The sequence below is a fragment of the Oryzias melastigma genome, linkage group LG6, assembly GCF_002922805.2.
Source record: "Oryzias melastigma strain HK-1 linkage group LG6, ASM292280v2, whole genome shotgun sequence".
Taxonomy (NCBI): Eukaryota; Metazoa; Chordata; class Actinopteri; order Beloniformes; family Adrianichthyidae; genus Oryzias; species Oryzias melastigma.
In genome coordinates, this window is record NC_050517.1 from 19,689,223 (window position 1) to 19,702,152 (window position 12,930).

General features: G+C 39.9%; 1 protein-coding gene across 1 annotated transcript in view; it reads left to right on the plus strand.

Moving 5' to 3' along the window:
• The first annotated feature begins 9,498 nt into the window (after positions 1 to 9,498).
• Positions 9,499 to 12,930, plus strand: part of slco3a1 (solute carrier organic anion transporter family, member 3A1) — a 30,860-nt gene continuing 27,428 nt past the window's right edge. The window contains exon 1 of the mRNA XM_024282221.2: positions 9,499 to 10,109. Within this exon, the coding sequence (XP_024137989.1) occupies positions 9,945 to 10,109 (165 nt within the window). The 5' untranslated portion in view covers positions 9,499 to 9,944. The remainder of the gene's footprint in view (positions 10,110 to 12,930) is intronic.

Below are 12,930 nucleotides of genomic sequence, written 5' to 3' on the forward strand. Positions count from 1 at the left end.
GATTTGTGCTTTTGTTATTATGATAAATATAAATGTTTTTTTTTCAGCAATAAAACATAGACCTAACGAGAAAATACAAAATAGTTAATAACTTTTGACTTCCTTTCAAAATAAAAGACACCTTCTGTCACATCCGTTAATCTAAAAAAACATACATTTCATTTTACTGTTTGTGCTACTTCTCAGCCAGAAATTTGTAAACCTAAATTGCCAAGATTAAATCAGAGCTAATCCATAACATATTTTTCAAGCCATAAGGTGCACTTAATATCCCTGGTGCACCTTAACTTTACTTACGTCTAATTAATTTTCTATGCACAGAAAATCAGTCAAAATGTTTTAGTTTGACTTGTGATACACACTATCCTTAAACTCTTTGTGAATTAGTTGAATAAGGTTTACCTTCATTTCCTTTATTAATATTGTTTTTTTGAGCTTACTTACTAGTTACTTTTTAAAATTAAATGACTATGTTATATATAACATATGTTATATTGAAGGGCTAAAAGAACCAGCTTATTGGCTACATATAAGTATCAAAGGACAATATGAACAATCTATGAGTAAAAACAACAAAATTGACAAAGACTCTACTATGTGGCTCAAAAGGATTTTAACAGTGATTGTTTGGATGTTTCCTTTCATGTGTAAAGTTGTGGTACATTTTTCTGCTATTTCTCTATTTTTTCTTTTTTTCGTTTTGGTCTTTTAGAAAACTTTTGTTTATTTCTGTTGCACGTCACTGTAAACACAAACATTCCTACTCAAAAGGTCAAACTGCCGACAATGAGTCAAGGAAATGTAATTGCTTCAGGTTATACTTGCTGGTGACAGATCCGCCCGTGGCTGCTTCTTCCTTATGGTTACTAACACTGTTTTGACAGTTGTGTTAAGAGAAAATGGGAAAATAAGTTGACTGAATTTAGTCAAAAATCTCTTCTTTGTCCTTTTGAATTATATCAAGTCCTAAAGTTGTTTTTGGTTGACCCTGCTAGCGACCCAACTTGTTTTATTTTCATTTTCCTCGTCTGTCACCAAACTAGATTGTCCAGTTTTTGTAGCCTTTGCCATTTATTTGTTTTACAAGTACATTCCTGTCACAAAATCTAGGCAAGCTTTTTGAATCCTCTCAGAAATATGTTAAAGTACACTTTACATAGCGAAAAAACACCTTTTTTTCTTTGTTTTGCATTTCCTCACATCACGTGTTCCTGTATAAAAAGTGCTTGGAGTCAAGCGGACAGCATGCAATAAAGCCTGAAAATATACACGCCGGCTTTATTTATCTTTAACGAAAACCACCCTGCTTCAAACGTGCCACGTTTGAAACTCTCCGCCCAGTGAAGCAGATAAAATTACTCTATTTTAAAAACCACATGCTGGCCCTTCCATTGATACTGGTTTAAAAATAGCGAGCAGTGCAGCAGCATGAAATGGTTCAAAAATCTAGAACAGGCTGCAGCACTCTATATTTAGAAGCAGCACAATCACATGAAGAGACTTGTGACATTTTATGAAATCCCAACTGACACCTCACATTATATAGGTGCCCCGAAAGTCTTTACTGACTTTTAGGAAGAAAATTGGATCATCTGTTACTTCACAGTACTAAAGCATTAAATATTGATGAGTAAACCTCTGCAGTGTGCCCCTCACTCTCATTGTTTGTTGTTGCAAGAAACTCCAGATGAAAACAGAGGCAATTAATTGGACTCCAAATGAACCAAACCAGCAAAAAGTTTTGATTGTTTTTGCTGATTTTAAAGGATCATTAAAGTCACCCCCCCTCTACAAACAGGTTTGCTTTGCAGCCACATTGGAGGTTTCAAAATAAAGTCTGACGCTGCATAAAGTGTGAGGCATTTTGGACTAAAAATGTTCACAGAGACGTTCAAGTCGAAGCTCTGCAGACAGCCGTCCTTCTGTTTGTGAAATTCCACTTCCAGCTCAGTTCTGCTGATTGGTTGGTTTATGCAGTGCCTTAAGCTACTCTAACAGATCATGTGTCTGAAAAAGACAGGTTTGGGTCCACACTGGAGAAGCCTGCTATTACCTGCTGAAAAGGCATTCCTGCTATGGGCAAATTTTGCAGGAAGGGGAGAATGTACATTTAAAGGAACATATACGTATATATCACAAAACAACAACATTGTTCTCTTATAGTGACACTAACAGTGCAAAATTTCCAGAAATAATCCAGAAGGAGAGGTGTATACAATTTGCCATTGATTTATGAAATCAATGGTGGAGAGTGGTTAGCACTATTGCCTAACAGTGAGAAGGCAATGGTTTGAATCCCAGCTGACTTTTCTGTGTGGAGTGTATATGGGTTTTCTCAGGGGATTCCGGCTTCCTCCCGTAATCCAAAAACATGTTTTGTAGGTTAACGGGTAATTCTAAATTGTCCGTAGGTGTGTGCCTGTGAGCGTGTGGCCCCGGTGATCTGTTCAAGATGTACCGTCTTTGCCTGACAGTAACTGCGTTGGCTCCAGCAGCCATGTGACTCTGACAGGATTTCAGCAGATTCCGAAGATGGATGAATTATATAAACAAACTTTCCGCATAAATATGAAAAAGCACTTACTCAGCTGTGCTGCTCATCCCACATTCCCATCTTCTTTACCATTTAAAAGTTTGAATATAAAAAGTCTTTTCAAAGCTGGAAGAAATTTTTTTTAAAAAACATTTAAATTACACAAACACACGTGTAACGCTATATTTATATAGGTGAGTTGTTCCCTAATATTTGGTAGGACCCTTCAACCAAAGTCAATCCCTGTGCAACCCAACATGTTGGTCAACAACCAAAACCAAAGCAGCTGCTGTCCTCAAACATTAGAGAACCTCTAACTGGTAACCACTTCTGAAGGAGACGCTGCAGTTAATATGATGAGTCTATGTAAATGTTAAATGGCGCATACTTATATAGCACTTTTCTACCTTCTTTGAAGGCCCAAGGTGCTTTACAGTCACAGACCCATTCACACACACATTCACACGCTGGTGGTGGCTCCACTGCTGAACACTGGCTCCAACGTTTCCACCAGAGGCAATGTGGGGTTCAGTGTCTTGTCCAGAGACTCTTCGACACATGGCCAGGCATTGAACCTCTAATCTTCCAATCGGGAGTTGACCACCCTTACCACAACCGCCCAAGGGCTCTATCACAGTTTGGTCATCCTCCAACATCCAAATACATTTAGGAGTCCTCAATCATTAGGCTGCAGACTGGTGGTAGTATGCGTGTCATTTGGGGGCCAGCTCACTGCTAATCAGTCGGGTCTTGTCTGAGTCCATCTTTCCCCCAAGTACAGGTCTGGGTAAATGATAAATGGTGTATACTTGTATAGTGCTTTTCTACCTTACTCAAAGGCCCAAAACGCTTTACAGTCACAGTCACCCATTAACACATTCATACACTGATGGCACCAACCTTCCACCACAGGCAAGGTAGGGTTCAGTGTCTTGCCCAAAACACTCCGACACATGGTAGTGGTTAAGTCACGAGCAAGGTGGTAATCAAACCTGCAATCTTTCGATGAGTGGTCGACAACCCTACCACTGCACCACGGCCCCCGGTAGCAGTGATCACTCTGGTGTTGTCTCTGGACATTGGTCACTGGCCTGTCTTGCAGAAGTGTGCCATGCCAGCGCCCCCTGGATTTGATAACTAGATAGTTGGTCTGTGAGCACAATATGTGACAGATCTCTCAGCAAAAAGAAGCAGCAAATGCCACCCCCTACTGTTTCAGAGTATCTGTTGTTCGTGCCTGATCACTGCCAGTAAAGACAGAGTGGAGTCAGAGACACCAAGAAGTCAAGCCTCTGCGGTGGTGTTTGTTTGATGGAATTAATGAGCCTGTTGGAGATCTGTCAGAGCAGGTGGCTACTGCTCTTCATTAGCATTATGCTAACAATTACTGCATACAAACTCATGAGCACACTTTTAGCTTCTGCTATCATAAACTCACTGACTTATAAGCTGATACTTGAGGTATAGCCACTTCAATCTGAAATACAAGCTACATGTAGAATAGAGGCAAATACAAACTCTTCTTCTACGTCTACGGCTTCTCCCTACCCCTCCAAATTGTAGGAGCATTTGGAAGGGTAGTATTGTCCAAAATAGTTTTTTTAAAGGTTAACCCTTGCAGCGGAGGGCTCTGTTTCCCTCCGCCACAAAAATGTTCCGTGACGTGGGGGAGAAGCGCTTTTCTTTATGTGGGTGTGCTCTGATGCACAGAAGTTTACATTTAAATGTAAGTAATGACTTTTTGTTTTAGCGCGACCTTTTTAAAGTTATAAAACCAATGTTGGTATGTATTTCTGAGCAGCTTTGATGCTAAAGTAGCTCACCAGCCAGTATTGATGACGTCATCGAGTGGGAGTAATGTCCGAATTTGATAGCACTATTTTTTTTTTTAAACTTTCTGTTTGAAGGGATAAATGTAGGGGTAGGGAGAAGCCATAGAGATAGGGTAAGAATTCAACCCAACAGAAGTTCCCACATATCCCATGCAGCACAGTGGTATAAATCCTTATTTGACAGTATCAAACCCATCACCAGTGTCATTTGTTTGTGAGTCCAAGGAGGACATCAAAGATTCTTGTTCATCTAGGGGATGTTGACTAGAAGTTGAGTCATTAGACTGATGAAGCTACTTGGATGAGCGACAAAACAATTCAAGGAAAGGACTTTAGGTCCAGATGCCATGACTCAACTTCAGTCCAAGAAGGATGTTCAGCCTTATGGTTAGAAGACGGCACTGTACTGTCATTCCCTCATTTCCAGCCCACGCTCATGAGTTCTTCAGACACACTCAGAACAATCAATCTGCCAACACAGGACACCGTACAAATGATCAAGAAGGAAAATGTGTTTTTACTTAATCATAACTATAACTACCTGTAGTAAGGAAGACTCAATGTACTTTAGTTGCTGAATGCCCGTTATAGTTGGTGCTCTTGTAACATTCTGTACTTGTCTGTCAAAACACTCTTTAAGTGATACACGGCAGGAAAAAGGCAGTAACTACAAAACAAGGCCATGGATTCACTGGAGAACATCACCCAGGTCATGGTGGGGGCACATGTGTAGGACCCACCCCTGAAAGGATGTCTACTCTTAACAACTGCTATACAAAGCCATGCACAACATCAAATTAGTCATACCAGCCAGTTCCTAACTTTGTATGTAGCTTTCCATTCCAATCATTTAATAGCATTTCAAGAAAAATATTTTCCAAGAAACATTTTCTCAAACAAAGGGGAAAATATGTATTTAGAAAACCAGTGCATTTCTTTAAAAATCATTGTACAGTATTCAGGTAGTGCCAACATTCTTCAAGAATTTGAACAGGAACCACAACAGTACAGTATTGTTTGGAGTCCCAATGGCTTGTCAGACTTCTGCAGATTTCCCTGTCTGCCAGTAAATGGATTTGGCTTCAGTTCCACTATCCACCCTTTCCCAAATCCTATAAATAGCAGCTGTTTAAGGAGGCACAATAATACAGTACAGGCCTCACTATGAAACATTCTTGGAAAGAGGCCACGGTCTACTCCCTCCACCTGACTTCTGTCAGTGCATATTCTCCTGAATGTAAACATACTCAGAAGGCAGAAACCTTTTTTCAGAGTGGGGACAATGATGGTGTTAGTAAGAAATCAAATAATGCAAACTTTGGCATGCAAAACCAGTGGATTAAACACTGTCTTTAACTAAAAATCCATGCTTAATGACAGTATCTGGCGTTATATTAAGGTCTAGAAACGTCACCAATTTAGCTCAAAGAAAAAACTTCTTGCAGTTGTCTGGTTTCATTAAGTTTCTTGTTTGTCATTATGGAAATTAAAATACAACTTAAGATGAGTAATTCATTCAACAGTCATAGACGAGTAATTTTTGTAAAACAGTCACCCATCGGCCATGAATCAGGGGGTTTAAAGGTGAAGGTAAATGAAGCATAGCAGTTATTCAAAAGCCTAAAAGGCACAAAGCATAAGGCCACCATGATATTATTACAGACAGAACACAGAACTCTGAAGGAGTCACAACAATAAAACACGTATTCTATGAATGACTTAAAAGTTGACAGCACTGGTTATTTATTTAATTTATCAAACAAGCTTAGGTTGCTTGTTTAAAACTTGTTGTGGCACTTGTGAGACCGATGGGACTCACTAACACACACACACATATATAAAGGTGGCTGCTGCTGCAGCTGTGTTTCAGGGTTTCCCACACGTCTGCCCCAGAAACTATTAGGTTTGCATTTTTCACACTGTTCAGTCAAGTATTCAACATTTACTTGTCTTGGGTTCTTACATGAGTGCTTGGGAGGAAGTGAACACTTCCTCACACTTTGTTGATTATCGTAATCAAAGGCTGTCTGCCTATTTCTACACCTCGTCGTCTCAAAGGGTTTTACCAGAAATGCTTGGTTAGTGAGCTGGTCCTGAGAAGAAGCAAGGCATTCATTGTTACTGCATTCTGAATAAAGACAGACAGTAGTCTTTTTGTGAATGTTTTGTTTTGTTCAGCATGAAATGTTCTGATTATAGATTGACTGGGTGAAAAACGCAATCAAGTAAAAAGATCATGGCTTTGGTTTGACAGAAAAACTATTTGGCACATATATATATATATACAAATCTCAAAAGAACCTAAAAAAACTAAAATAAAAGAACACTAACTTGATGATTTGGGAATAACTGAATATAAATCCTTTACAACACGGATTTAATATTTGTTTACAGCTCTCCCAGCCCTTACTCCCATAATTATCATATTTTGTGGTTACATGACATTATAGCCACTGTATTACTTCATCCCAGACATGCTGACACTATAATCCAATAATAACCATTGGAAAAATGTTTTCCAAATGTCTACCTTATGTAATGTTTGTAGTGATGCACACCTGAAGGAAGTATGTTGACTTCTTTTAAATATTTTGGTCAACTGTGAAATATTGGTTAATTGAAATGACATTGCTAAATTCAAAAGTTTGCTTTTAGAATAATCTGTGATGGGCCTTCACATAAACTAATAGATATTGTGTTTTAAATGCTTTTTGAAAAAGCAAAATGTACTTTTGTGTTACTCATAAATCATTCTTTAAGACTTTAATTATTTTCTAGGTATGTTAAATTTAATTTTGCGCAATGAGAAATAAAAGCCTGGTACCTATTTCAAACTTGTTAAGATAAACTTATTTTTGGATATTTTGGCACAATTATACATTTGTCTTTGCAAACAGATTTTTCTCTCTTTAAAATTGAGTTTTCCTATAAGCTTGGCTGTTCATTTGGTAAAAGCTCAGCAAAGTCATTTTTTAAGCAGATAAAACAGGAAATTATCTTGAATAAGTATAGAACATTCATTTTGTTAAGAAAGGACAAAAGTCAAGAGAACACCAAACAGCTGTTCTGCTGATTTGCTAGAGAAACATCTGATTCCACTGAATATCCTCATCCAATTCCAACTGGCATCATCCTGGTTTCAGAGGCCACAAGACAGCTGGTCATGCTGGAGCTGACAGAGTTCTGGGAGGAGTTGGACTGGGCTCATGAGAGGGAGAAGGAAAACATACCAGGAGATGATGGAGGAGTGTTTGCCAACCCAACCAAGGAAGACCCGGGGTACACTGAGATGCTAAGTGAATAAAACCTATAGGGTTGGGGAAATAGAATGCCAGTTTGTCTCAGACTGTTTGATCAGCCCCAACCAGTTTGTCTGAAAGAAGGTCAATTTATTTCATAGAGCATGTTTGAAAAAAACCCACACACACAGATAGTCCAAAAAGCTACCTAATAAAGTGAAAAAATGAAACGATAGAGCAATATGACGAAACAACTGTAAATGAGCATCAAGAACCTTGACTGTGAAAGAGAACTGGACAGAGCGAGTGTGACATCACTAAAATATGGTATACTTCTGGCTCGAACCAAATGGAGTCAATTCAGTCACCATTTTTTCACCATACGGACGCTGCCATGTTGGAGCCAGACAACCTTGGTGTGCAGTGACTGGTCAGAGTGGGTCTGAGTCCTCGTTTCTATAGCAGCTAGTCTCACCAATCAGGAGCGAGCCTATTGGAAGTCCACACCTCTTCTACTGATAATGGGCTTGAGAGAATCCATGAATCAAAAAATTGAACGTTCAATGTGCGAGCCAGGAGGAACCACAAACTTTAATTGAGGCTTCTGATTGGTCAGTTTATAACATTAATAGTTTTCACTACAGAATACATATGTGAGAAACATTGGATTCATAGAAACATGCAAAAAGGGAACAGGATAACAGAGCAAGAATGATTATTCTAGCAAAAATAATTACAGAGTAATAGATGTTTATTTCTCAGTAGAAGGCTATGGGATTTTTAACTCTTGGTTCCTATTTTGAACATGAGGAGGGAGGGGTCACTTAGTCCAGCTCTGACTTTAGCTCTTATACAGTCAATGATTGACTTTAGCTCTTATACAGTCAATGATCAAGAATAAAATAGGAAAATTAATAAAAAAAAAAATGAATCAGTGTATGTTTTTATAACCAGTCTGTACATTATGGGCGTTACTGTGGACTTTTTTAACATGGGAGTAAATGGAACATTGTCACCTCTTGACACCAGCCTCTAGTGGTCATTTGAGGAACTGCTACATTCAATACCAGGATGGTTTTTATTGTTCAGCAGAGTGTATGTTTCTGTGTGTCTAGGGGGAGGGCGTGTCATGGTAGTACACCAGATTCTTTCTATATATAACTAAATAAAAGAATGCAAATGTTTTTGGTTAACAAGACAAAATATGCAAATAAAGATTCATTTATTTATACATTTTGCAAACACATAGTTATACTCACAATTTAACTTGTAAAAAAAATATTTCTGGCGTATTTAACATGCATTTTTCTCATGTACAAAATGATTTAAGCTTAAAATTACATTACAGAGTTTTTCTTCATTGCAATATTGGTGAATCTTTTGAAAAAGCTCTCACTTCTGCATCTGCTTGCAGACAAATAGATCCATAAACATAGTTGTTTTCCGCGTTTTCTGAACTACCCTAGGGCTAATAACTGTATGGCTGAATAGTTGCAAAATTACTCACCATTTTTGTTGCACTGCTAATGTTGGGGTTGTGAGGGTCTGTAGTGGAGGGAGAGAGTAAACTAAAGGATGATGGGATATCAGTAGGGGCTTACTTCCACAACTCAGAGGCATGTTTCTTATAAATGTTTAAAACAACACAGGCTTTTGATTTTGGCTAAAAGATTACTGGGAACTAATTTACAATAGATACAAATATATAGTGGGACTTATATATATAAACCATTAATAGAATTAGAGACACACTCTTTCATTTTGATGGTAAAGCTACATTTCCTATATGTGAGAATGTTAAAAAATACTTTTCGAGGGATGTAAACCTAGCTAGTTGTGTTATTGTTTGAAGTGCCGCTGCTCACTGGTGTAGAGCCGTGCACGTGCTCTAGAGCAGCGCGTGGAGGCGGGCGCGCGGAAACACAGCAGCCGTTGTGCTTAAAAGACCGTGACAGTCCGGCGCTGGGGGAGTTACAAGACGGTACGGAGCGGGACCTCCGTCTGCTCGCACGCCTTCCAGGACCCCCCGCCGTTCGGAAAGCATGCGCTTCGACGTCCGTTCCCGCGGCGGTTGTGTTCGTGTGCCTTCGCCGGAGACCTTCAGGGAGTTCGCGTGGTTCTCGCCGTCGACGAGGGAGTGAAATGTGTAGCCGGAGACGAGCCGCCAGTCCCCGAGGAGTTTGGATGCGCGTTCGGTAGCCTCCAGATGATAGACAGGCCGTTTGTTGGCCACGGAGAATCGGCGCCGAGGAGCACCGCGAATGTAAACCCGAACTCGCTCCTGCGGCCACTCTCCCGTGCGTTTCGATTTCACGCAGTGCTGTGGGGACACAGGCGAGGATGCAGGTGAAGAAGCAGCAGCGAGACTCGGAGAGCCGGAGCGACGGGGACATCCTGGAAGAAGAAAGCCTCTCCAAAAACCCGTCGTGTTTCTCAAATATCAAGATATTCTTGATTTCAGAATGCGCCCTCATGCTGGCCCAGGGCACTGTGGGAGCATACCTGGTGAGTCCAACACAGGCACGCGGGGGGAGACGATGCTGCAGCATGGTCACACTCAAATCCACTTCATCTATATCCAGTACACACAATTTTACAACAACTAAACATTCATACTTTTGTTTTATCCAACTTTTTTCTCAGAATTCAAACTTTTAACCTCTAAAATCTGACTTTAATCTCTGTTTTCCCAGAACTCTGACTCCATTTTCATTCAAATTCAATTCTAATTCCCACAATCCTTCCTGTAAAGTCAACATTTGTCATCTCCTCCTTTTATTTTGCACACATCCCCTCAGTGACAGTAATCTTCTCAGAAGTGATCTCAACATTAAGGTCAACAGTTGAACCTTAGTGTTTTACTGCCTAAACTGTTGAGCTCCTTTCACTTTTCATGCCTTTTTCAAACATTTAGAAATGTCCCAAAGTTGCATCAACTCGAGAGAAATTGACCAAATCTACAGGAAGTGATTCTGCGGTGGACGCCTACGCCATAAGAGTGGGTCCTCGGCTCACTCACAATTAATAGACTATAGCCCAAAATGTTTCATCCATATATGGAGTGGAACATCTTATCTTCCCTCAAAGAGGGCCGCTGAACATCCCACTGGTCAGAGCAGTCGCAGGCGCTTAAAGTCACATTCAAAAACTCCTCTTTATTAGTTCAGATACAGGGTCTTTTTATGACCCCCTTCGTTTGGACACCTGTTCAAACACTGTACACCCTGAGCATAGTGGTGATTTGCATTCATTTTAATCTGGTGAGTAGACAGGGGGTTTGGGTATCATCTTGTTTGTTCAGCTTTTCCATGAAACCTTGTACAGACCGGACATACCTAGATGAGCGTTGGCCCCGTAAACGACCATGGACTTGTCCTGAAATGTCGTCCTGTCTGATCGTACTGACTTTGAAGTGTCTGGACTATCACAGCACCTCTGTCTGTGCTCATCACACTTGATGAGTGGCATCACACTACGCGTTCTGATTTAGAGACTTGGCCTGTACAGAACAGCAGAGCTCAGCAGAAGAAGGCAATCAAGTGATTTAAGACAAAAGCTAATCAGTGGATGTACGGCCAGTTTAGGACATTCAGATATTTAATCACCCTCACTTTGAAATGCAGAAATGATAAGATGTCTTTCCAAGAGTTTTCCAACCATGATGCAGTGTATCTCAACTAATTGCTACCAACTAGCCATAATCAAGTCACACCTTCAAAAGTATTAGCTTCAAAAAATGACAAAAATATTTGCCTATTTGCAGAACTAATTGTCTCCTTCACCCTAACTTAGGTGTTTGTTTGATAAAACTCCTAGAAAAGGTATATACCATGACTATAAAAGACAAAGCTATCAAGTAAAATTGAGATATAAGAAATTGAAAAGAACAAAACAATTAAAGATTTATTTTTTCTTTTGTTTGGAATTTTCTGAAAAAGCTTCTTAAAATTACAATCACCCTCCTTTAAACGCCTAGTCTTATGTGTATTAATTTTGATAAAAAGTACTTTTTCATACAAAGTATTGCACCACAAAGTGCTCGAGAAGAACCCATCAAGAAAGCAAGCCATGGACCACACAGAAAGCTCAACAAGATTTACAGTGCATTATCTGAATTGCTAATAGTTGTTGGTCATAATTGCAACAGCTAACCGCCACTCAAAATGACTCTACAGCCTCAGCTGTCTGCTTCCAAACTGTTAATCCTCTGCTAATGCATTGTTTTGAAGTCAGATTAAAGTTTAGCAACTTCAGAGTTCATGAAAGGATCATTTGTTTATTTTCAGGTTAATGGAGACATGACTCAAACATGCTACCCTTTTTTTTTTACATTGATGTCATCCTCCTTCCTGAGCAAAAGTGCAAACCGCTGCTCATGAGGAGGCTTTAAGAAAGCAGGAAATGGACTTCAAAAAACCCCATTGATTAGTCATTTTGTTCCTACACATTCTCACAATTAAACAACTAAAACAAGCTGTCTAAACTGCTTAAATTTACGCTGCTACAAATGGTCATCCAGCCTTTGGCCTAGCTTTTTATCATTTGCACAAAATTTGAATGAAAATTATTCAAAGTAGCCCCAGTGTTTGTTTTGAAAAGGTGCTCAGCCACTGACCATAACTCAATGTCGGCACTTTTTGTTGTTGGTGAATTGACTGCGCTACAGTGGATGGGAGTACAGACATGAGAATACAGCCCTGTCAGTTTGTCCTGAAAAACGGCTCCGGAGACCGGGATTCCTCACGCTCGCACATGCCTCGCCTCTTTGTTTGGCGACAAGATGCCACGCAGCATAGCAAAGTTTGTCCCGTTGCCTTGCAACAGATTAAACATTTCCACAGTCTTGAGTTGTAATCTGCGTAAAATGCAGCCTTGACCACAAACCAGCCTTGCATTCCTCTTCCTGCAGCTCTTCTCGTATCATTTATGCTGCTTTGACTCCTCCTGGAAAACTCCCACTTAAAGTCAAGATGGAAAAACTTTGTCTTGCAAACTTGGGAGCACACTTTTATTTCCTGCACAGAAACATGACAGTGTTTGATTGGATTACCTCAGAGAAGGAAGGAGACTCTGGCTTCTTCAATCACCATCTGGGTGGAGATGAATACCTGTCACATATCTGGTTTGTCTGCATTCGTGAGAACCAGCAAAAGCTTCTGACTCATTTCAAAGTTTTTGTTTCTCCGAATTTCACTGAAGAATTCTGCACCAAACAATCATCCCATCTGCATTTCATCTGAAGTGTGGGAGTCTGCTCAGTCGAGCTTAAAGCGGCTGCATGAATGATTCTGTCAGTTCTGGTTCCAAATAAATTCCAGCCCCCCCC